This window comes from Aulonocara stuartgranti, assembly GCF_965226115.1.
Source record: "Aulonocara stuartgranti genome assembly, chromosome: 3".
NCBI lineage: Eukaryota > Metazoa > Chordata > Actinopteri > Cichliformes > Cichlidae > Aulonocara > Aulonocara stuartgranti.
Window position 1 is genome coordinate 36,694,486 of NC_138941.1, and position 25,598 is coordinate 36,720,083.

General features: G+C 40.0%; 3 protein-coding genes across 5 annotated transcripts; 2 read left to right on the forward strand and 1 right to left on the reverse strand.

Annotated features, from left to right (window-relative positions):
• The first annotated feature begins 1,116 nt into the window (after positions 1-1,116).
• gabarapb (GABA(A) receptor-associated protein b) lies at positions 1,117-4,058 on the forward strand. Its single transcript, XM_082527524.1, has 4 exons — positions 1,117-1,366; positions 2,690-2,768; positions 2,869-2,987; positions 3,136-4,058. Exons 1-4 carry the CDS (start codon positions 1,277-1,279, stop codon positions 3,214-3,216), a joined length of 369 nt encoding a protein of 122 aa, XP_082383650.1. The 5' UTR covers positions 1,117-1,276; the 3' UTR covers positions 3,217-4,058.
• Positions 4,059-5,045: 987 nt separating this feature from the next.
• On the forward strand, positions 5,046-15,194 carry gps2 (G protein pathway suppressor 2). Its single transcript, XM_082525939.1, has 11 exons — positions 5,046-5,213; positions 5,615-5,732; positions 11,598-11,707; positions 11,805-11,917; positions 12,011-12,090; positions 12,173-12,252; positions 12,355-12,526; positions 13,795-13,872; positions 13,967-14,043; positions 14,197-14,292; positions 14,484-15,194. The coding sequence occupies exons 2-11, from the start codon at positions 5,639-5,641 to the stop codon at positions 14,574-14,576; spliced, it is 993 nt and encodes a 330-aa protein (XP_082382065.1). The 5' UTR covers positions 5,046-5,213; positions 5,615-5,638; the 3' UTR covers positions 14,577-15,194.
• A 181-nt stretch (positions 15,195-15,375) lies between these two features.
• Positions 15,376-23,812, reverse strand: LOC309701729 (eukaryotic translation initiation factor 5A-1). 3 transcript variants are annotated; one of them, XM_082525941.1, is made up of 6 exons: positions 23,370-23,811; positions 21,860-22,032; positions 21,314-21,418; positions 18,987-19,118; positions 18,805-18,877; positions 15,376-16,138 (listed from the first exon to the last, which is right to left on the reverse strand). In XM_082525941.1, the coding sequence occupies exons 2-5, from the start codon at positions 22,025-22,027 to the stop codon at positions 18,815-18,817; spliced, it is 468 nt and encodes a 155-aa protein (XP_082382067.1). In that variant the 5' UTR covers positions 22,028-22,032; positions 23,370-23,811; the 3' UTR covers positions 15,376-16,138; positions 18,805-18,814. The 3 variants fall into 3 exon arrangements, with proteins under 3 accessions (XP_082382067.1, XP_082382068.1, XP_082382066.1); XM_082525942.1 differs by lacking the exon at positions 15,376-16,138 and having other exon boundaries at positions 16,235-18,877; positions 21,860-22,029; positions 23,370-23,812; XM_082525940.1 differs by lacking the exon at positions 15,376-16,138 and having other exon boundaries at positions 16,235-18,877.
• Positions 23,813-25,598: the final 1,786 nt, after the last annotated feature.

Below are 25,598 nucleotides of genomic sequence, written 5' to 3' on the forward strand. Positions count from 1 at the left end.
ACAGCAAAAAAAAAAAAAGAGAATATCATGTAAAATAATAATAATATATAATGTAGATCAGTCAGCATTTGACATCAGCTGAGTATACACTTTAATTTTTAAAGTTCCTGCTGTGAAAGAGCCATGAGACTGAAATCTAGAACACTAAGGGGTAAAAATACAACCCCAAAAAATGTATAACAAAGAAAACAAGAGACAATATTATCTAAAATGATCAGGCAACTTTCTGGTCTGAAGCAGGAGAGGGTTGTTTCTCTAACAAAAATATGTGCAGTACTTTTTAGATCTATGCAATCTGTGTCATCACTGTGCACAAGAGGAGATCATGAGGTTTTCAACCACAGTGATGTCACATGGATGTGACTCACAGACCTGTGGGTCATATGCGCAATAGGCAGGTGAGTGTTTCAGGATGTATGAGTGGCAGCTTTGGAGGCACAGTTTGTTTACCAAATGTGTTCATGACAAAATATTAAACTTTTTTTTTAATATAAATTGTGAATAAAATAACCCAGTAAATTCCCAGAGTTACACAAAGTTATCCTAAAACCAGCATTTAGCAACAATTTGCGTAAATGATAAAACTCCTGGTTATTTGCTTCTTTCGTCTGTTATGGTGTAATGAGTCGTAAACCCCGAGTAATTAGAGGAAACTTAGTAGGCACTGTGTTCACCATTAAATACGCAGTAACTTGTGCTTACATACAATAATCCAACATGCTGCAGAAATGTGAATAAACGTGTTTGGTTCAGGGTTTATCACCGGGAGCGAAAGCTCCAGCACAATGAAATGTCGCATGTTTTTCGGTTTCTCCTCCCTAACCACAAACTGCTGGGCCTCGGTCATATGACAAGGACAGATCCCTCCTCAGTGCCCTGCCCCGCGTCTTTATGCGCAGCGGCTGATAAAAAATAAAATAGTTCCACGTAAAAGAAAAGAAAAAGACAGAAAGGCAACATTGATTCGTAAGCTCTTCGTATACTGTTTATTTCAAGATTATTATTATTTTCTTCTTGAATACGCGTCGATTATCATCACACAGTCGACGTTAATGGGGTTTAAAACAAGGTGAGGTACGCCCCTGCGAACTACCCATTTCCTCTACGTCATGTTGTTATTGTATCCCTCCGCTGCAGTCGCACTAGGAAAACAGCTGTGGCGAGGCTAAGGCTAGCTAGCATCGTTTGTGTTTGTGTGTCCGCGATTCGAGTCAGTTCTTAAGCAACCCGTACCACCGCGGAGTGACCGACTTGTTGTCTGTCATCTCTTTTAAAGATGAAGTTTCAGTACAAAGAAGAGCATCCCTTTGAGAAGAGGCGGTCCGAAGGCGAGAAAATAAGAAAGAAGTATCCGGACAGGGTGCCAGTAAGTAGCTAACGTTAGCACCTTGACAGCTAGCTAGGTTGCCTTGCTGTTATACTGCTGTCAGGCTAATTTCGTTATGCTCACTGTTTTATTTTTATTACTAATTTAATCTTAAAATCTAAATGTGATATTGTAGAGAGATTTTACCCACACAATATATTGCTTAGTTTGTTTACTGCCACGTTGTAACCGCCACACATGGTAGCTAACAACGGCAGAGGTTAAGTAGGAATTTCGGCCGCTGTGAGCAGGCCAGCAGGTGATCTCCGTGTTATTCTTCCGTGAATCATCATTGGTGGCCAAATAATGGTGGTTATGCCTGTGACGGTGGTTACGGTGAAGACATGCAGGTGTGCACAGACTCTTTTAGTGGTCTGTAGCTGGATGTTGAAACGCAGTAGAGCGCCTTAAAATAGATGCTGTCAACAAAACGGGGTTGTTTACGTCGCCCAGCTCCTTGCAGATAAATCATAAAGGCTTTCCCCAGTTAGTCTGGCCTATCGAGGCCGTCTGTGTCACAACTATCAGCTGATTTAATGTGGGGATTTCGGGTTTTTCCTGTAAAGTATGACGAAATACACTTTCCTTTCAATCATGATCACTTTTAAGCTTTCGTTTTACAGTCCTTCAATCCTAGTTTACCGTAAACTTGTTCTGTTGCTACAACAAACAATTAACTATCGTAGTCAATTAACCACTGCTTATTTTCTCTATTAATTGAATACTTATTTGGTCACTAAATGGTGAAAACAGTCCATTATAACTTCCCAAAGACCCAGAGAACATTCACAGATGTCGTGTTTTGTATGATCATTTGAATTAAAACTATCATTCACCATCATAAAATGGTACTGACAAAAAATGCACATCAGGTGCTAATTCATTTAAAAAAAAAAGGGGGGGGGGGGGGGGACGCTGATTAATTGTGCAGTCAGTGTTTACCGTGTGGGCAAGTGATATTTTACCGGTCCTATTTTTAGACTGGAGAGAGACTTAAAAAGGTTTAGTAGGGAAGGCGTTCAAAAATTAAACCGCACGTCTGATAGCCGGGGTGTAAATATACCAGGTTCTTTCTAACACTGAAATACTTTTGTGAAATATAATCTGTGTTATATTAAACACTTCGTCTGGGTTTGATGTGCCTGGCCTCGCTTGACTGACAGTTTGGTACACTCTCAGATCCCTTTTCTGAGACAATGAAGCGAACACCATATTGCAGCCTTTGTAATAAAAACATGTTGTACACCTGTTTTTTTTTTTTTTGTTTTTGTTTTTTTTGTTTTTTTTTTCTTTTTTCTTTCTTTTTTTTTTTCTAACCTTTAGGTAATTGTGGAGAAAGCACCCAAAGCCAGAATAGGAGATCTGGACAAGAAGAAGTACCTTGTCCCCTCTGACCTGACGGGTAAACATTGCCTTGGAGTATAAAAAGTTGTTGACTTCTATTTTAGAGTTGTAATGTCACATGTTAAATTTCTACTATTACATATTCTCTCTTTCATCAGTGGGTCAGTTTTACTTCCTCATCCGGAAAAGAATCCACTTGCGAGCTGAGGATGCGCTCTTCTTCTTTGTAAACAACGTCATTCCACCCACCTCAGCTACCATGGGATTGTTGTACCAGGCAAGAGTCCTGTTAAGCTTCCTGCTCACTCACATGCTCTCACATTATGGCTTAACCAGCATGTTGCCTTTGGTTGTTCCTCCTTAGCCTCTCCCTACATTATTGATATTGCGCTAACATGTTTTTTTCTTTTTCCCCCTCCCATCAGGAGCATCATGAAGAGGACTTTTTCCTCTACATTGCCTACAGTGATGAGAGTGTGTATGGGGACAGCCAAAGGGAAATCTGATCCCACTTCAACCACTACCCACCTTTCTGAGACCTCCACATCCATTCATTCATTTAAATATTAAATCCAGCTCAGCAGCCTACAGTTCCCAGAGTGAATATGTCAAATGCACTTTCACCACCCATGCATTACCCCTCTCGCATCCAGTTCTGTCTTTATTACTCTGCAGTCTGAATTGTATTTGTCTCCCGCTTTTCTTTTCAACAGTAACTAAGTGGTCTCATGGCCAGTTCAATTTCTAGTGTCAAAACCGATCGTACTTTACTTAAAAACAATGAGAGAGATTAATGAAATAATACTAGAAATAGGCCTTTACTATAGCTACTCCGGGTTTAAGGGAGAAAGGATTTAAATTGGGTGTTATTTAGAATGAACGCAAATGTTTTTTGGGGGGGTTTTTTTTTGTTCAGTTTTGTTAGCTTGAGCTTAGGCTGAGAAATGAAAGGGAAAGAACTCTTTCACTAGGAAAAAACAAACTAAAGTGACAAAATTTATTTAAAAGCATGTCAAGGAGAATTTAGCTTGCTACTCTGCATTGGACCTTTGCAAGGAGTATAATAGAATTCAGACTAAATAATCATCCTCTGCTTTCAGTGGTAAGACTATTATGTTGACTGCTAATGATTATTGTTGTTATTGTTGTTAATTTTTAGATGGCTTACTTTCTAAGGATTGTGTAAAGCTGAGTGCAATTTTTTTTCTTCTATTTTTTAAGTTTTTTTTTTTTTTTTTTTTTTTTTTTTGTAAGAAGAAAAATTACAATTGAACTCTGTATACAGCTGCGTAACTGGCTTTTTCTCTCTATTCATGACCATACATAATAAAATGTGATGGAAAAACTACCTGCTGTTTGTCTTTTTTGTCCTTTGCTACAGGGTAACAAGTAATTACACTTTTATTTTTTTTATTTTTTTAGCCATGTGAGTTGTGGCTTTCAATGTAATGAAACATTACACTGGTTAATTTGATGCTGTGCGCTTCAAGGGAGTTACAGTTTGCACAACATACAAAAACATGAACCTGTGATTTAGTTCATTTTTCTTCTGGTTGCGTGGGTTGCTTTATCATATCAGCTTCTGTTGCTGCACTGATAATCTGACTTGCAAAGTCATGCATGTCCACGTGTATGTTTATAATTTTTGATATATGCAAGAAAGACATTTGACTCCAACATCTATTTTTTTCCTCCACCTGCTTTCTTTAAGTGTTACAAAAGTAGACTGGCATACAAAAAATAAACGTTGGGAAGGAAGCTCTGATGTGGCTTAGTTGGTAGGATAGGTTTTCTACTAATCAGAGAGTTGGTAGTTTGATCCCTGGCTTCTCTAGCCTACAAGTCAAAGTATGTTTAGCCAAGATACTAAATCCCAACTTGACCTCAGTGCATTTATGAAAAGAAAAGTGTTTGGATGAATGAGACTTGCAGTTAGAAAGTACTTTGACTGATCTAATAGTTAAATAGTTCTGTGTAAGTAGCAAATAACAAAATAGGTAGTATGTAATGAAAGTATTAAAACATATTTCAGACTGGGGAAAAATAAAGCGGAACATGTAATTTATTGTTGTAAGTAATGAGGAAATTACTTCATGCCAATGAAATCAAATTGGTTAGCCCACATTCGGCACAAGGAGGCTTTGGTGTTTCCTAAATCTTTCCCTTGATAGGAAATCAAATATTTGAACTATAAAACTGTATAAGCATCAAGAAATAAAAACACGACATACACAAAACTGCTTGGAAGTTTCATTTTGCTGACGTCGACGTGAGAGTCGCCGCATTGCACTTCCAAACTACAACTCCCAAAGTGCACTTCGAAGCGTGACCGCCTTCTTTGAACCGGAAATGCAACAGCATCACCGGTCTGGAAATCGCTCCGTCTGTTTATGTTTTGTGGGAGACGTTTTGATTTTTATCTGTTTTAACCGCTCGAGTGCTATCAAGCTAAAAAACCGCCAGACGGTTAGATTCTTATTAAAAGACTCACAACGAAATAAAAGTAAGCCTTTTACAGTTTTATCAGCACTGAATTCAAAGTAGACCATGTAGGATAAAATACGTAACTCAGTAAAGTGCTCTGCAGCTAGCCTCGCTAGCTAGCGTTTTCCCCCGGTTAAGTTTAAATATGTTATTTTTGTTAGGGGTTTACACATGTAAGCTACATCACTTGTTATATTAAATTACTATGTTTTCTGTTGGTGCATTTTACTCTAAATATCGTCATGTATTGGGAGGTACAGCTATCTGTGCTAACTTAGGCCGATATCGGCTAGCTAGCGAGGCCTGTGGTTGTTACACTTGTTTGAGTGAGCGTAGATGCACACTTTGATGTAGTTTAATGAACTCTAAATATTTCCTCTGACCTTGTCGATTCATTACTGACATTTTGACCCACACCAGCTGGCCCCTCCACTGCCTGTCACAATGCCCGCCCTGCTTGAGAGACCCAAGCTGTCCAACGCGATGGCCAGAGCTCTCCACAAACACATAATGAGGGAAAGAGAGCGCAAGAGACAAGGTGCTTTCTCATTTTGTGTGTGTGTATGTGTGTATGCGCTTTAAAAAGTATTTTAGCCCTAGTGTGTCACATCTGACACCTTTAAGGATCCTTGTAGAAATAAGCAAGCACTGTTAAGACGCTGAGCTGTGTTTGGATAGGTAATACTCCTGGTCACAATTAAATATCAGCCAACCAGAGTATGAATTGTTTTTAGCATTTAGTCAATAAAACAAATTAACTTTTCATGTTCATTCTTTGTAATTCTGTAAAATTTGACTAAGATCTGCCTGCCTCATTTAGATTCAAGTCCTATGTTTATGCATATATTCTTCGAATAATCTATCCATCCATGATTGTGATTTTTTTGTGTAATAATACACTCACCTGCTGGTTTGTTAGGCACAAATTTATAATCATCCAGTGCATTTACCATATCAACATGGTCAAGACGACCCACTGAAGTTCAAATTGAGCATCAGAATGAGTAAAAAATGTGATTTAAATGACTTTGCTAAAACAATTTTACAACCAAGGTGCCACTGAATGGACAACACGTCAAACCATGAAGCAGATGGGTTAAAGCAGCACAGGGCACTGCTCCTATCAGCTAAGAACAGGAAACTGAAGCTACAGTTTGCACAGGCTCACCAACATTTTGCAACAGAAGACTGACAAAACCCCCCCAGACATTTGCTGATCTGACGAGTGTCAGTTTCTACTGCAATATTCAGATGGTAGGCTCACCTTTAGGTGTAAACGGCATAAGAGTATGATTCCATCCTGCTTTGTATCAATGGTGCAATAATATGGTGATTTTTCTCTTTGCACACGGTGGACCTCTTAGTACAAAATCAGAGTCGTCAGCCTGAGGATTGATTGATTGATTGATTGAATCTTTATTTTGAACATGTTGAAAAAGTATAAAAAAAAAATAGAATTAAAAGAGACAAATGAACAAAGCAAACAAAAGGAAAACGAGCAACCACAACTCCAAATAACGTCCATGTTCAAAAAGGAGCAGGAAGAAGCATAAGCTTATTTAATCCCACCCCTTTTCCACTATCTAGTATCAATAGACTACAGAAATACCTCCTTGTAATTACATTATATGTTATGTGTAATTTTTTTTTTTTTTTTTTTTTTTTTAAATATATACACATATATGTTTCTATCTATCCATACCTACTTATATACACACATACGCACATATACACATTTTCAATAACCCCATTAACACCTGAAGGATACACAACCTACAATTTTATATATATTTAATATATATATATATATATATATATATATATATATATATATATATATATACATACATACATATACATATATATATACATATACCCATACCAACAAACCCGTGCATGTGCACACACATGAAAATATTAGACAAGAACACCCTATCAAATCTCTACCTTTTCCCTGTACCCTGTAAAAACCATATCCTTAAACCGCTTTTTAAACTGCGCCATGCTTGGACATTGCTTCATATCTTTACTTAGTCTGTTCCACAGCTTCACTCCACACACAGAGATGCAAAAACTTTTTAATGTTGTACGGATACGAGGATGTTTTAAATTTAATTCCCCCCTCAAATGGTATCCCCGTTCCCTTTTAGAAAACATTTTTAGAATATTGTCAGGAAGCAGGTTATTTATTGCTTTATATATAATTTGTGCTGTGAGAAAATGAACCAGATCTGTGAATTTTAGAATTTTTGATTTTAAGAATAGTGGATTTGTATGATCTCTGTAACCAGTTTTATGGATTATCCTTATGGCCCTTTTTTGTAATATAAAGATTGATGATAGCGAACATTTGTAAGTATTGCCCCAAACCTCTGCACAGTAATTCAAATACGGTGCAATCAGGGAACAATAGAGAATGTGGAGTGATTTGTGGTCCAGAATGTGTTTTACTTTACTCAAGATTGAGACACTTCTTGAAATTTTGTTATGTATATGATTTATATGAGACTTCCAGTTTAATTTATCATCTATAATCACACCAAGAAACTTATGTTCAAGTACTCTTTCAATTTCCACACCATCTACATGAATCTGCACTTGTGCATTTCTAAGGGAATTCCCAAATAAGATAATTTTAGTTTTACTTAGATTTAGCGATAGTTTGTTCCTGTTAAACCATTTTTTAATTTTGCACATTTCTGAAGTAATTGTATCCAGCAGCTCCTTTAGATTCCCCCCAGAACAAAAAATATTTGTGTCATCTGCAAATAATACTAATTTTAATATATCAGATGCCTTACAAATATCATTTATATAAATAATAAATAATTTTGGACCCAGTACAGAGCCTTGTGGAACACCACAAGCAATGTCCAAGCATGATGAGGAATGGACACCCAGCTTCACAAATTGTTTCCGGTCACTTAAATAATTTTTCACCCATTGCAGTACAACCCCCCTAATCCCATACCGTTCCAGTTTATTAATTAATATGTCATGATTGATTGTGTCGAATGCTTTCTTGAGATCCAGAAATACTCCAGCTGCATACTGTTTCTGATCTATAGCATTCGTAATCTCCTCAATTGATTCGATTAATGCCAGAGATGTTGATCTTTTTGATCTGAATCCATATTGACTGTCAGAGAGTAATTTATATTTATCTAAGAATTTGTCTAATCGTTTATTAAACAGGTTTTCTAGGATTTTGGAGAATTGTGGTAGTAAAGAAACAGGCCTGTAATTTGTGAAGTGGCGTCTATCCCCGGTTTTATACAGCGGCACAACTTTAGCTATTTTCATTTTGTTTGGCACTTTTCCCGTCTGAAATGATAAGTTGCAAATATATGTTAGAGGTCCTACAATTCCTTCAATGACCTTCTTGACGATTTTCATGTCAATATCATTACAATCAGTAGATGTTTTATATTTACACATGTGTACAATGTCAATTATTTCTTTTTCCTCCACTGATGTGAGGAACATTGAGTTAGGGTTCCTATCAATCAGGTTTTCACTACATTCTACTGATGGCAGTGACTCAGGAATTTGTTCTGCCAGTTTTGGTCCAATATTTACAAAATAATGATTAGAGCTGTTGACCTTATCAGCAGTGTTTTCCATAATATTGCCATTATCGATAAAGTATTGTGGATAACTTTGTTGTCCATAATTATTTTTAATGATACCGTTTAAAACATCCCATATTCCTTTCATATTATGTTTATTGTTGTTCAATATTTTACTATAATACTCCTTTCTACATACACGTATAATATTGGTCAACTTATTTTTGTATTTTTTATATATATTTTCAGCTTCTTTTGTTCTTTGTTTTAGGTATTCCCTATAGAGTGTATTTTTCTTTTTACATGCATTTTGTAAACCCTTAGTGAGCCATGGTCTATCTGAATATTTGTGCTTTCTGTTGTATTTTATTGTTGGACAGTTTTTATCGTACAACTCCATGAATATTCTTAAAAATATGCCATATGCAATATCAATATCAGCTTCTTTGTACACCTTGTCCCAGTCCTGATTTAATAGATCGTTCTTAAATGCAGTCATAGTTTCTTCTGTCCTTACACGTCTGTATCTCAGTTGTTCTTCATGCTGATTTTTCTTATAATTAGTGTCATAAACTGCAAAAACTGGTAGGTGATCACTGACGTCATTAATTAATATTCCGCTCACAATGTTGTTTTCCATATTGTTAGTGAAAATATTGTCAAGTAAGGTGGCACAATGTGGTGTAATTCTGCTAGGCCTGGTTATTTTAGGATGTAAACTCAAACTGTACATAGTGTTTAGGAATTCGTCGGTCATTTTATGCTTTTTTGGATTCAACAGGTCAATATTAAAATCACCACAGATAAACATAACTTTTTGATTTGTTTTAGAGAATATTTCCTCTATGAAGTCATTAAATACTTGAATACTAGAGCCAGGTGTTCTATATATACAGCTAATTATTACATTTTTTTCTTTTTCCTTATAAATTTCAATTGTTATACATTCTAGTAAATTATCAATTACAGTTGTCATACTTTCTACCACCTTGTAGTTTAGGTTTTTATCCACATACACAGCTACTCCCCCTCCACTCTTGTTCCTTCTATTTACAAAATTCACTTCATATCCCTCCAGTCCAAAGTCCATTCCTTTCTCCGCATTGATCCATGTTTCAGAAATGGCAATAATTCCAAATGGATTTGTCAACTCATTTAGATATTCCTTTATATTGTTGAAGTTGGCATACAGACTTCTGCTATTAAAATGGATTATTGATCATTTATTTTCCGTGTTGATGGTGTGCTTAAACTGTTCATCAGTGAAGTAGCAGCAGTTACAGCTGATGTTGTAGAAGAAATTATTTTCCGGGTCTATATCCTTTTCTAAGTCTAGAACATTATGGTCTGTGTATCGAAATGTTCTCAGTTCCAGATTATCATAAAGAGAATTCCAATGAGTCATGTTGATATTGTTGCCGGATGCAGATGAAGTTCTTTTGGACTGTGCCATGTGTTGTGTTGTGTGTCACGTCACATGTGTATTCATACCTCCAGAGTAAGTTGACCTCAGTATTTGTCCAGCTCTTCCATATTTCTGATGACCAACACTTTGGCTTGTTCCGGTGTTCCATTGAGTTTAATGAATACTTTGCAGTTGGTGGTCCATGTATTTTGAATTTTTCCCTGTTTCTTCAAGTAACGTGCTTTCCTGGCAATGTCCGCATTTCTTTTTATCAGATGTTCGTTCATGAAGACATCGGATCCTTTCAGTTTCCTTCCTTGTTTTAACAGTGCTGTTTTCTGTTTTCTGTTTGCAAATCTCACAATGATGGCTGGTTTGTTACTGTCATTTTTTCGGGGTAGAGGGTGGCAAGCCTCAATGTTGTTATAATCCACTTCCACACCTTTGGACCGTAGAAAGGTAACCACTTGATGCTCCGTGGAGTTGACATCTTCCTCTCCTGGCCCTCCTACATTGTCAGTGGCGACCGCCCGGGCGTATGACCGGGGTTTGATGCGAAGCCCCGTGATGATAACATCGTTCATCCGGGTGTACTGCTCCAAATCCGCCACTCTGTTCTCCAGGTACGCCAGCCGCCGATCCTTCTCGGCGTTCTGGATGCGGAGAGCCTTAACTTCCTCGACCAGGTCCAGGATGGCTTTCTGCTGCAGTTTGACAGTAGAAATCTCCTCTGTCATAAACTCCAGCGACTTCTTAATATCGTCTCCTTCCTCGGCTGACAGAACTTTTTTCGGGCCCATGCTGAGAGACGCTCTCGTAGCTTTGCTGTGACGACCGGCTAGCTACTTCCCAGAATCCTTTGCGGTGGGAGAAGTGTAAGGTCATTCATATTCTCAGCAAACCGTTCTTCTCTTTTCCTGAGGGCTTATCAGTTCTCCTTTAGTTTCACTTTGATCTTGAGCGAGGAAACTGAAGCGATTTTCTTGTATTGTTCATGAACATGTGTGTTTGCATGTCTCAAACCTCAAATCAAATTGAAACTGATTTCTTGAACATGACAGTGAGTTCACTGTAGTTAAACTACATCCACAGTCACCAGATCTTAATTTAATAGAGCACCTTGGGATGCGGTGGAACAAGAGATTCACATCATGAATGTGCAGCAGGTGTGTGATGTGCCATGTTAACATGGACCATTTCTGAGGAACGTTTACAGCACATCGTTGAATATGTCCAGTGAAGAATTAAGACAGTTTTAAAAGAATAAAGGGGTTCAACCCTATAATAGCAAAATGTACCCAAAAAATTGCCTGCTGAGTGTATATGTTATAGCTGTCTGCCTGCAACCTATTCTTTGGTCATAGATCTAAAAGGCAATCAAAAAAAAGTAGCTACACTATACTCACCTTAATAAATAAACTTTTTTCAGAGGAGGAAGAGGTGGACAAAATGATGGAGCAGAAGATGAAGGAAGAGGAAGAGAGGAAGAGGACAAAAGAGATAGAGGAGAGGATGTCCTTGGAGGAAACGAAAGAACAGGTTTGAAATGTGACATTTCAGCTAGTCTGTGCTCCCAGCTTTATACAAAACAAAGTCTGTGTGTTCTTACACCATGATTTCCTCAAATAAACATCAGGTGATGAAGATGGGGGAAAAACTTCAGGGACTACAAGAAGAGAAACATCAGCTCTTTTTACAGCTCAAGAAAGTTCTCCACGAAGAGGAGAAAAGACGAAGAAAAGAGCAGAGGTATATATATATATATATATATACTTCACTTAGTTTGTTGTTTTGTCAAAGGATTGTTAATTGTCGGTTAAGCTTTTTGGTCTCCCTCTTTAGTGATATTACAACTTTGACATCAGCGAGCTACCAGCAGAGTCTGCCCATGCACCCAGGACAGCACCTCCTCGGCATTCAAGGTGAGAAAAGTTCCAGGTTCTGCGCGTTGCCAGAGTCGTCATTGTTTTTCATATAGTGACATTCTCCTTTTCTCTCCTTCAGGCAATCCAGTCAGCCACAGCAGACCTGGCCCACTGCTCGGAGAAAGGAGCAAACAGCTGTTCCCAGCTGCTGTCCTCCCTGTGAGTAAAAGGAGTGTTCCAGTTAAAGAATTTATAAAATATAATACAATCTATATAATATGCTTCTTACAGTGTTTACATGTGCACGTCGTCCTCTTTTAGGCACGTCATTATCAGACGCCTGGCTTCAGCTCAGGCTCCGCAGAGCACGGCCAGTTCAGCGGAGGTCAGGGGGTCCATGAGCCCTACGGAGTGGCTCAGGCTCAGCATCCTTCCAGCTACGCCCCTGGACCCTCAGTGCCAGTCAGTTTCGCAAGCAGCTCTCAGATCAGAGGTAAGATGAGATAAGATTTCTTTGCTGTCAGTGTGTACAGTGGTACAGTAAACATTTGGGTAATGTGTCACAGTGACATGACTTACATATTTTATCATATACACGATAAAAAAAACTGTATAAGACAGGAAGAAACAGGAAACGAGGGAGTTAAATAACATGCAGTGCCATAGGGCACCAGGTCAAAAATGATTACAAAAAAATAATAATAAACACAGATGGATTGATGGATGGTGATGTGCATCACAGTACACAAACACAAACATGCGTTATACACTAGTTGTAATTGTGTAAGAGGTCATTTTGTCCTTTAATGTTCAAACAATGTTCTCTAGTGGCACAGTGAACACACAAAGAAATGAACTATCAGCATCATGTGTGCGATTCCTCCGTCTTTACTTGGATTTCAGGAGTTGACATAGAAATCAATCTGAGCCGGTTGTAGGCTGCTGTGTCAGGCTGGGCTTCTTGAAATATAGTTGGGCAGTCGAGACGGAGGGCATAGCCTCTATTCAAAGGCTAAGGAAGGCATTCTAGTAGTTTTAAGGCGATATCCTTATCAGAGTCTTGACAGTAATAAGCGTGATACACATAAATATAGCTAAAGTTAAACTAATATATGTAATTGTTTGAGTCCATATATGGTTCAGAGAACATTATGTGTGTGAGTGTGTGACCTCAGGTAAGCAGTGGATCATGTATGTGTGTGTCTGTGTGTGGTCTGAGTGATCAAGCTTCATTCTGGGCCTGCGTCAGAGCCCTGTGGATGTTTGAATTTGAAAAGAAAGGGGCGACTGTCCAACCAATCAGAAGTTAGAAACAGTGCTGGTATTTTAATATGTGTTCATTGGCGTAAAGAGAAATGCTTTTGATGAGCAAGATGCCCACAGGTGCCGCCAGTCTTTGCTGATTTTCATTGACATAGACGTGTACATCGTGTTTATACAAATCAACTATGAAATCATTTCTCGCACAGTTTGAAAATCTCCTCTCAAACAGTCTAAGCGCAAAACTGACAGTCCAGCCGACAGCTTTCGTTTGATCAAAGCGCCCTGATTTCAGCCGAAAAATAAAATCCCCCACTGAGTGCGAAGTCATTTTTCTTTAAGCTTGTATTTTTCAAGTGTGGATGCACCGTGGAGTTGGCGGCATGCTATTTAGATGCTGCCGTGGCGTCAGTAATGTCAGAAACCCGCTGATTGATCGTTAAAACAATCAGATCACAGTGAGATGTATTGATTGTAATGACTTTGCCTTTTTCCCCACAGGCGCATCTGCATTTCAAGCAATGCAGTACCTCCCTCACCAGCAGGCTGGTTACCCTGTTCACTTCACCTCCCAGCAAGGTGGGTTTCACTGCTGTAAATTATACCTATGTCTAATTCCACGATCTACATAAAATTCAGAGGAGTTGTAAAGTAACCTGACCATCTTCTGCAGGATACATCCCTGGAGCAGGAATACCCCTGCAGAAGCAGCTGGAACATGCTAACCAACAGTCGGGCTTTACTGACGCAGTAAGACCGTTTCAGCTTTAGATGCTGCGAAGCAGAAACAGCAGATGTTGCTGGAATATTAGACAAACACAAAAATAAACTCTGTGATATGTGATCATCTAAATAATAGACGTTATCCATTAGCTGACCACAGTTTTCCTTCCGTCATGTCAGAGTGGTTTGAGGCCCATGCACCCCCCAGCCATGCATCCTTCCACCCCAGGTCTGCTGCCCACATCATCGATGGCGGTCCAGATCCCTACTGCAAAGGTGAACCCTCAAAACACACACACCATTTGTTTTTAATTCTGTGTTATGTGGTCAAGTAACTTGTATATTGCTTGTAATTCTTGTAAATATATTCAGTATAAGTAAAGTCTGAGCTGCTACAGTGTGTTTATGTTCATTAATGTTCTGCTTCTTGTCTGTCTTGTGATCATGGTTCCTCTTTCCTTCCCCAGGCTCCGTTTCAGAGCTCTCCCCAGAGCGCTCCCCGTCATAGCTTCCTGCCCCACAGCCAAAGCGGGCAGAGGTTTTACCACCACGGCAAGTAGATGATCAAACTCACCGGTGCTCAGATTTCAGAAGTCCACTCAAGATTCTGCCGATCCTGTTGGCGCTTAAATAGCTTTCTTTTTTTTCTTTTTTTGTAAGTAGGTTGGATTATGCCTTATGATCTGTTTTATTCCTTGTATAGTTGTTTTGTTTTTTTTTTAGCTTTGTTTTAATGTTGTTAATAAGCTACTAAGCAGCTCTTCAACATATGTGCTCTGAGCTTCAGACTCATATTTTACTTCAATTAATGTTGTTATTTTACTTGCACTGTGAAGCCATCATCGAGGTGCTTATGTGCGTTTAACTGTTAGTAACACTGATAAAAGCCAGACTACGCGGTCCAGAGCCGGTCCTTCATATCCACAGTGACACCAGGGGCGTGTCCAGTGTGTCTGGAGTTCCTTTGCTCACTATCGAGTAGCAGGAAGTGGAAGAGAACGTGTACAGTATTTGGATTTAATTGATGTTTCTGATTTGTCTCTCTCTCACACACACAAACACACACATTGATGAACACTACTACAGATTAACTGAAAGATTGTTTCAATGTGTTACCAGAAAGTAAGAGAGCCATTTTCTGCCTCAAGTTTTTCCCATCATCCCTCACAGCTTCAATCAGGTTTCACTACTACAGATTAACTGAAAGATTGTTTCAATGTGTTACCAGAAAGTAAGAGAGCCATTTTCTGCCTTAAGTTTTTCCCATCATCCCTCACAGCTTCAATCAGGTTTAGGTCTGGTTTAAATTTTTTAAGCTTTTGCTTAAATGTTGTTAAATAAACAATAAGCAACAGCCAGCAGTTTGTGTCGTCTTTATTTGTTTTGGCCAAGAAGACATTCTGCACAGTTTGGACTGGCTGCATGAACACAAAGTAAGGACACCAAACCGCCACGACTCGTCCGCCTCCGAATCACTGCTCACAGTTTGAGAGTACGACAAATAATACTCCAAACAGTGAAGCGAAACGTTTTGGCCAGCGGACTTTAAAAAGAAAAAAGAATTTCTCCTTGAAGAGGATTGGTTTCTTGTCTCTCTTTGACACGTCTCTTTAAACTTTTAGACAAAAACACGCTGAACCTTGGTGTGCCATGTCGGTAAAAACCCAAACTAATGATGATATGACGGCAGGAGGGGGCGGGGCTTGTAGGGGCCCAGTGCTGAAATGGTGACATACAGAAATACAAAATCGAGGCATGTATTTACTCCTGTATGGTACACGCTCAGCAAGCCTCAACAGAACAATGCAGGTGTGGAGTTGAAGCCCTTTATAAATTGGGGACAAATAATAATAGTCGTGACTTTAACAGCTTGTAAGTAGCTACTCAATCATACACCACCTCCATCTTTTGTGAGACCTACCACTACGCCTGGACACGTGTATGTACATGGAGTATGTTTTTTTTTTTTTAACTGTTTGACATTTCCAATGATTTATTAACTAATTGAACCTGAAGCAGGGACAGACAACTGAGAGGGAGAGAGTATGAAAAACAAAGAGGGAGAATAACTGACGAGGCAATATCCCCTCCTTTCCCCAGGTCCAGTGCATCTCGATTACCCCTGAAACAGAATTGGAAGAAGGGAGGGAGGAATGAGAAGAAAGGAAAGGAGAAGTCAGGAAGGAAGATGCTTAAGAAAAATAAATATATATATATCTGTCCTTAGAGATGTACTTTAATGAGATGGTTTAACTGGCCTCTGCAGAGGAAACATTGCACAGATAACAGTGACTTTATTCTACAGCCCACAGTGTGGAGGCGAATTACAGGAAAGAAAGTGCATAAACAGGTTACAATTACAACAGGGCTGCGAGCTGCTTCTTAAAGAAACACAGGAAGTAACAGGCTGTAAAATAAAGTGTAACCCACAGGAAAAAAGATAAACACTGATCAAATATTACAATATTAACTTTCAGCTTTTCATTTATATTTATACATAAGAATGATACACATGCTCTTAATAGTGTTACTGTGAAACACAAGTTTGACAAACTTGTATATGTTTTCCTCGGGTTTGTGGTGTTTTCTAGCCATCTAGATGGTTCTGGCATGAGTTGCCCAGTCCTGGCTGTAGAGATAACCTGAATGTGATGATCATAGTGCCAAAATAATGTATTTATATAACCAAGAAGTAAAGTATCTGAACAGAAATTATGACCTGGCTGTGAGTAAAAAAAAAGTCCGCAAGCCTCGACGTGAGCAGTTTAATGTAGGGACTATTTTCTTTCTGAGGTTTCCATTTGAATCCTGCGACCCACGAAGCATGCTGTGTTTGCAGTCAAACCTGATCACGGTGTGACGACAACATGCTGATGTTTCCACGAAGAATGGAGTTCCCTTATTTCAAAGCAAGAATGCAGATCATATTACTGCGGTGAAGCTTAGTGTCTGCTTTGTTTTTTGCTACAAGGTGGCCGTGTAGACACCGCTACACGAAGTCTACCCACGCACACAGATAATTATTATTCATTTTATTTTAATATCAACACTTTTATATCAGTTACATTTCTCTACAAGTACATTCTGTCTTGTTTATTGGTGAACTTCGCTTGGCTGGACTGTTAAAACTGATACCGATACTTGGTGTTTTAAAAATCCGATATTTCAATATATCGACCAATTATTTTTTTTTTTATTTCACACACACGAAACATGTTGTGGTGTTTGTAGCTTTTAGTTTATCAATGTAGTTTTTTTTTAAAAGTTTATTGACTTGTTTACGCTTTGCCCAACTCTGCTCGAATCAGCTGCTTGTACTATGCTGCATCCCAAACATTGAGTGTTTGCGAGTTCCACAGTGCCCTCTGCTGGACAAACTTTGCAGCATCAACATTCGCAACATGGTTGTAGAGTGTTTCTCCCATCTCTGTTTTACTTTTACTGATAGCAATATAACTAATAATGGCTGATAAAATACCAGCATATCACCATAATATCAATAAATCAGTCAGCCTGTAGTTGCGAGCACCGCTTTTGTGCTGTCCCAGTGTTAGCATTAAAAACCCTGTGATGTAATTGCCTCATTGTTTTATCTGTTAGCTCAGCAGGAAAATAAATCAACCACTGAGTGAGAAATCAGGAGTTCAATTTGTCCTCAGTGTGTCAAAATGTTGACAAGGAAAGAAAGAATGGAGATAGCTTATTAGCCAATTATTAATAACTGCATCAACACAAGAAGAAACCTGCCAGTCATGCATTGCTTTATAGATTTTACAAGCTGTAGTTGCCTAGGTAACATAAGGTATTTATTACCAGGATATATGTCAACCAACAGTATCCTGTAGCTCAACAGCTTGCTATGACAAGCTAGCAGTGGGCAACTTCTGACAGCTAAGCCAGGAGGATCTGTGTTTACAAGGGGCCATTAGTTCGAGCCTCTCGCCTCAGGTACAGCCACATGTCCTTCTGCACAGCACGGTTGTAGTTCGAGAGAAACAAAATAGTTCCTACACGAAACTGCTCACAGCAAGGTAATACGATTTTTCTGTTCTTTTTTTTTTTTCTTTCCATCAATGGTGTGTGTTAGGGGACGTAACACAGTGTCATGGATGGGGCATTTAGTTCCACTGTACGATATTTCCAAAACCGGCCAACTCATGCTTAAACAGTCTAGATTCATAAACAGCACTACCGATGGAAACACATATTTGATTTGGGGGTGAACTGTTTCTTTAAAGGGTTAGGCAAATCCACCAGGTCACCCTGCTGTGCAACCACCACCTTATACAGTATTAAATTTGAAAAAAATTTGCAGAATTTGTAACATTTTGTCATCTGACATCACTAATATATCCAGTCCAAACAAGTATATACACAAAAACACGCATTCATATTTAAAAACATGGATATTTCCAGTATAGTGCATATTCGTAATTGTAAATAATTGTAAATAAGGTCATATTTATTTATTTTCAATAATAGCAAAGGCCAAATCTGTACAGCAAACCTCAGCCTCGGGTCTTGATGTCCAGAGTTGCCTTCCCCTTGCTCCACTCATGTACAACATCTGTGCGTGACTTCACACACACATTGCACTAGCATGGCACATGCTGGTGGTGCGTGGTGTAATGACCGAACTCACGCACATACATAATTTTACATGAGACACACTCACAAGCGCAGACACACACACACACTTGTCTTCAGGCAGGCTGGGGTCAGGGCGGCGGTTGCGGGAGGAGTTAAGAGAACAGCTGCGTGCTGCCACAGCCGCAGCTCTGCATTTACCTGCATGGGCTTATTTCCCCAAGGCTTTGATGCCAATCGCAGCTTCTTCATCCATTGCATTTAGAACGGTGATCTGAAAGAGCAGAAGTTCTTATGTAAAGTGCGATCATTTAAATTCGCAACGAGGCAGCCGTGGAAGCTGTCCGGTATCAGGCGCGGGAGAAAAAGGCAACAGTGCTCACCAGGATCTCCTCTCCGGCTTCATGCTTGCTCTCTATCTCCTTTCCCAGGTCTCCCTCTGGGATCTTCAGGTCCTCTCTCACCTCTCCACTGTCCTGGAGCAGGGACAGGTAGCCATCCTGGATCCCGATCAGCTGATAGAGGACAACAACAAAAAAAACAGTGAAAAAAAGAGACAGAAGACTCTAAATGAATTAGGATCTTTAATCACAGCGAGACTTTATCATCTTCATCTTTCTGTTCCTTAATTAATTAACTGTAGTTTTGTTGTTAGTTTGTAAGCTTGAGTGTACTGCTGCACACAACATGGTTTAATCCAGCATATCTGATCAACAGCGGCAGCACTCGATACTCTCTCTGCTCTCTGCACAAATATGATGTAACCTAGTTTCCATCGGTACGCGATGGGTTTGAGGTAAAAAAAAAAGAAGGTTTAAGTCTACATTTGAGGAATCATTAGAACATGACAAATGTTTATTTTTCTTTTACATTATCTATAATTTTCCTCTTCCTTGACTCTATAGAGAAACACCTGACTCTGATATATGCTCTCCTGTATTCATCTTCACCTGGTGCTGAGCATGGCTGCTGGATACTGAATATCTAAAATTACAACTCAAATGTCTTTTTGACCACCGATAAAATAACACAGAACAAATAAATGAACTAAACAAACCACAGCTAGTCAGGGTGCGAGTAAAAGCTGATTGACTGCCCATCCTGAGCACTGGGAGAGACTGAGCCGAAACTGTAAAGCTGCTGCTGCAGAACCACAACAACATCCTGAAAGATGCTAAATAGCTCCATAGTGCATACAAGACATTATTCAGTGCATTGTGCAACAAAGTTTTCACAGGACTATGTAGCCCAGCGGCGCAATCGTCACTGCACTCTTACTACTTCCATAAGGAATTAAGAGGGTAACAAGCATCAGATGCTGATAATGAAATGCACTTGATTAACTGATCGTCAGCAAGTTTGAGAGCTTCTATAAAAGCAGACGTTTTCACAATTTGCAGATTTAGAGCATTTAGGTGTGTGGTAACACAAAACCACAGCCGTCTCAGGAGTGCACATCCTGGGAAATTTAGCCAATAGTCAGCACTAAAGTCAAACGTGAGGACATCCGTCTGACAGCTACAGCTAACCTGGGTCATACAGCACAACAACGATCCTCAGCATTTAAATCTACAACAGAATGAGTGAAAAAGAAAATAACTTAGGTCAAAGTTCACATCAAAACTTGACTGAAATACTGGAGGCTCACAAATCTGAAAGAACTGAAGGAATGTTTTATAGAAGAGAAAATTCCTCTGCAGTGATGTGAAAGACTAATAAAATCGTACAGACGAGCTGTTTCTACAAGCTACTGAATCACAGGGTGCACTTCAGGGAGTACTGGGAAAACTTCCTGTGTTGCAGGTGGATACCCAGATTAAACACGGCCAAAGTTTAAGTAAGGAGGTCAATATAAGGACAAGTAATCCATGTGAGCCACTGGATCACATGCTTTTCAAACCTTCTGTTTGCGAGTCACAGCCAATCAGAAAAGAAGATTTTTTAAATGAGAGAGGCACTAAAACGACACCGTAGGAGGGTATAAGATGAAAAGGGATTAATGTAAACTCTCAGGGTCTTTCCCCCAGTCCACACTTTGGCTTGTCACAGCAGGTAAAGCAAAAGTGTTACTGTAAACATTATTGATGGCCTGGTTCTATTTTTAGACACCGGGAGGTCACGACTGTATCAGTGAAACCCTGAAACTGAAACAACTACAGCAAATTCTGCCTCTTCTCTCTTCGATACATCCATGCGGCGCCTTCTTGCTTTCAAATGCGCGGCTGCGTAACAAAGCCGCAGGGTTCTGTTTTCCTTCCGTGCGCTCATGAAAGATTAACAGGATATTAAAAGACGTCATTAACGGCAGCATCTCCTCTTTCCTTCTCCGCGTCCACGTCTTGCAAATCTTCCCTCCTCCTTTTCTCGGGAAGCAATTGCTACCTAACTGCCGACTGTCCTCGAGCAGCCGGAAAAATTCTATCAGAAAATCTTGTGCTTATTAAACAGCGACACGCATATTTGTGGTTATTGCTGTGCTGTCAAAGGCGGGGACGTTGATTTTCTGGTGATGACAAATAACGCATTCCTAATGATCAAATCAAAGCTTTCACAGAGGCGAGGAGAAGGAAAGGCTCGATTTCTAATGTCACACGAACGTTAACTCAGCGTGACAGAGACGTCTTATCAAAGACGTCGCTTTGAGCGACTTCATTGTGGGAGCTGCAGAATTACTCCTACCAGCATGGGAGCCGCAGCATCTGTGTCTCACCTGGTAATCCATTCTCTTGATGTTGGGGACGTCCATGTTGTGAGTGGAGGGACAAATATCTTCATACTTCTTACCAGAGAATATGTCGATGCCAACCAAGTGCACCTGCGCACAAAAACACACACAGGATGAACAATCTCCTTTCTAATGGGCGTGCAAAGAGAGCACTTCAGCTACCTGCTATCCTCTAAAAGGCATGATTTGCTAGAAATAATATTTCCAAGTTTAGTACATGTAATTTTCCAAGTACTTGAAGAGTTGAAAGCTACAACCCTGATGAGGCACAATGTTTTTGAACAGGCTGAAAGCGTCAGTTCATATGCATTAATATTAGTGACCGTGACCTCGCAGTGCTAATTCACCGACTCTCGTCGCTAATTCTCCCTCAGCTGAAGCTCCAATGAAACTTCTTTCAGAACTGCGTTTATACTGTGTCCAGATTGGAGAAGACCTTTTTTTATTACAGTCATTATTCTTATTTTGCGGATAGATGTGTCCCGGCATGAAGATCCCCTGTGTAATTCTGTACATCAGGAATTTACCGACCTTGGCGTGGCCGTGCTTGCCAGTCTTGGAGGTGGACATCTCAACAATCTTGCAGGGTCGGCCTTTCAGGACAACAAAGCCGTTTTTGCGCAGGGCAGAACACTGCATGGGGTAGGTGGAGGATGCCCCAGCATCACCAGTCTGGAAATCCAGCTCTGCATCTGCCATGCCTGCTGCAGAGGCCAAAGAAAGGAGAGTAAGGAGGTGTTTGTACTTAGCATTTCAGCTAAAACTGAATCTAGTTTTAATCTTTACCAGCTTAACCGGTCCTACCAACACTAACAGCTAGAAGCGGGCGGACTGGTCCAAGTATCGGTGCTGGTATCGGTGTCAGATCGATACAAGGATGACAGGATCAATAGTTTGTTTCTGTCTGTAGTGTTTGTGTGAATTGTGGTTTTTTTTGTTTGTGTGTTTGTTTTTTGGAGTGTGTGTGGTGGGGTATACTTCAAACATGATTATGAATAATGCCTGAATCTTTTTGTGCTGACTGTCATGTCTATTTTATTTGAGCCTATAGCGCATTTAAACAACGGAAGTTGACCCAAAGTGCAAAATGCGTACCCGAATAAAGAAATACTGATCATTTACGCACAATTTCTTACGTTTAACTCACGAATCCGAACATTTTAACTTTGGGAAATCTTTTTGTGCGTACAAATGTCTAAAACTACTCCTCTCGCATTTGAAATCCATAAGTAAATCAAAGAGGCGTCTCCGTAGGGTGACTTATTAAACCCGCTTGTTGTGAAGCAAAATAAAAAATGTTTCGGTAAGTCACACCCCGGGTGGTAAAAGTCTGTGTGCTCACTCCGCAGTGTACTGCGGCCTAGAGCTCACAGGACGTGCCACGGCCCGTCGGCTGCAACGTCGCTGTACCCCCCGTATTCATGCGCACTGGCGGCTGCACTCTGGCCGAGGCCCTCCAGATGAAGGCGGACAGCCCGCATTTTATGACCCTTAAACCCTCCGCACCATTAAGGAAAGCTTCTGCATCACAGTGGCGCCGGGAGCCCACACGCCCACAGACGTGGAAATTTGACTGAATGTTGTGCCTGTACCTCACAGTAATGACTAAGCTAATACCATGGCTACAGCAGCAGTCCGAGGAGATGATGCCTGCGAGTTTTTCGCAAAGTTTGTGCGCTGACTGTGAGAGTTCACAGAGGCGGTGGCAGAGTCTGCTCTCATTGACAATTTCAGCAGTGCCTTTTTTTAGGATTTGAAGAGCAAAATAAATTATAATGATAATGCGAAACGGCTATGTTTCGCTCTCCCCCCCTCCAAACAAGAAACAGGGAGGAAAGCGTCAGTGTAACCAGACTGTAGCAGGATGTGATGGGTTAGCGGAGGGTGTGCTGGAGCTCTGGGTAATTAGGCTGCTGCTGGCAGCCTGAGGTTGGGGTTAAAGGGACTATAACAGGGCTTCGGACGGACATGTGCACAGGATAACTGAACTGCTCAGGCGCAAACACGCCCCGTCTATAGGATGTTTTGATTAGGAACTCACCCTAGTGATAATGGGTCTCCTCTCCTGTGTCACTTGTCAGCCTTTCTCCCCTTATTCCTCCTCCTCCTCCTCTTTTGCCTCTCAGTGTCCGTGCTAACCGGTCGTCTGGCCCGAAGCCTGTTTCCTCCTTGGTGGCTCGTTTGCGATGTCCCCAAATGTCTCTCTTTTTTTCCTCCAAACAAACAAACAAACAAAAAGCTATTCGCTACCTCCTTTATTCCGCTTTCATTCCGGGTCTTTTAGCACACCTGTCCTGTCCCAGAGAGCAGTTTACCTCGTAAAGAGGTACACCGCCGCTAAACTCAGCCGCCTGGCCCAAAAGAATCAGAGCCCTAAACCCCGCTATGTATGTGCTGGCTGTACCCTGCACTCCACCTTCTCCGTCTCTTCCCTCATCCAGCTCCCCACCACTGTCAGGGCATGGGGAAAAAAGAAGTCTAAACTGCCCGCTTCCCTTTGGAACTATCAAAATAAAATCCCCATCCATGTTATTGCGTCTTTATTGCGCAGTTGTAACCGCTTTTCCAGGGTTTTAAAAATAAAATACAGCCTGAAGTTTTTTTTTTTATGTGATTCTAATGTTTGCAGATGGAGAGAGGGCAAAGGGAGGGCTCGTTATCCAGTAACGTTAGCTAGCACTGGTTAATTAGTTACATGCAGTTAGAATAGAGTGTATACTGCAGTGTAGCTACAGTGTAGCACATTCAATGCAATGTCTACAGTATTTATGGCAATACAATGACATTTCACATCACTGCATGAGCAAGCCTTCTTGATAGGAAAAATATATAATAATAATAATAATAATAATAATAATAATAATAATAATAATAATAATAACAACAATAATAATAATAATAATAATAAATAAGACAGGGTACACTTTAAAACTAGATCTGTTAGAGATCTACTGTGGGCTCACTGTAAATGTACTGTCTGATGTGCAGAAGTCTAAAGCCACCCCTCATTTCTTTATATTTTGCTTCCAGTGAGCCACACTCTTTGAACACACCTTAAAAGTGGTCTTGAGCAAAAGTTCTCCCGACTCTCTGAAGGTCTTTTCTCTTTGGACATTGGATGCTTTTTCATTCATTTTCAGAGGAGTGCTTTTGTTCTTGTTGTTAACCCACTTCACACTGACCTAATCATTCAGGCATAAAAAGTCACCCAACAGACAACTTAGCAAAGATTGTATCTTTAGGGACTTTGTTACAAGCAGCCTGTAGCAAAAACAGAATTTATTTTTAGCTCCACAAAATCGATGTGTTCTTAAAAAATGGAGGAAAATGAACAAGTGGAGGACAAAAGAAGAAATGGGCTGGAAAAAAACCGTCTCCCACAAGTGACAGTACTTATATGTGCTGTATTACCCTGTATATTTGTATGCGTTTCAATAAATCACTCCAACTATTCCCCATTTGTCTAGCCAAAATACAAAGAAATGAGGGGTTGCACAAGACGTCTAAGCAGCACTGTGTATACTGCTACAGATACACAATCACACAGAATAACATGACACTGATTTTCATAGAGTGTGAATTGACCAGATTTTGAACCTTTTTTTTTTTTAATTTTCTGCTTCTCAATAAAACACGAAAGCTGTCTGTGCCCCAGTACTACAATACTACAATTCAATACTACAAATAACATAACTGCTCGTTAAAACGCAAAACCACGTCTCCTTTCATTATTACAATAACATGCTTTTATACTAAAGGGGAAGTTTTGACTTTTCCGGTCTTTCTCTGGCTAATTTATAGGGGCTTGATGCTACTTTTATACCAATGTCCACGAAACCTCGACAATTGGATGTATTCTGCGCATGCGTAGCTTTTCTAGCGCAGCGTGCATTCAGTCCTGCTCTTATTTACCTTGCCCGGTGGGGTGTAGTTCGTAAACGCTACGACCAATGTGTGTACCAAGAATTTTACAGCAGTTTTCAGAGTGCAATTTTTTTTTCCAATAGCAGAAATTATTCCTTAAAACTACCATCTGTTAAATTCCTGTTCCAGAGCTACAGTGCGTTCAGTAGAGCCCACCAGATACACTGTCCAGAAAGTGCTGGCCATCCTGCCAGTGTGCCTCTCTGCATCCTGCAATTCCCTCTGTTACTAATTATTACTCTTCTCATTAGCGTCTTTTCTCTGTCCAGAGACCCATGGCATCTGCGTATCCAGCGAACTATCTCGTTGAACTTGGCAGTTCTTGGAGCTGCTGGGTTAAATTTAG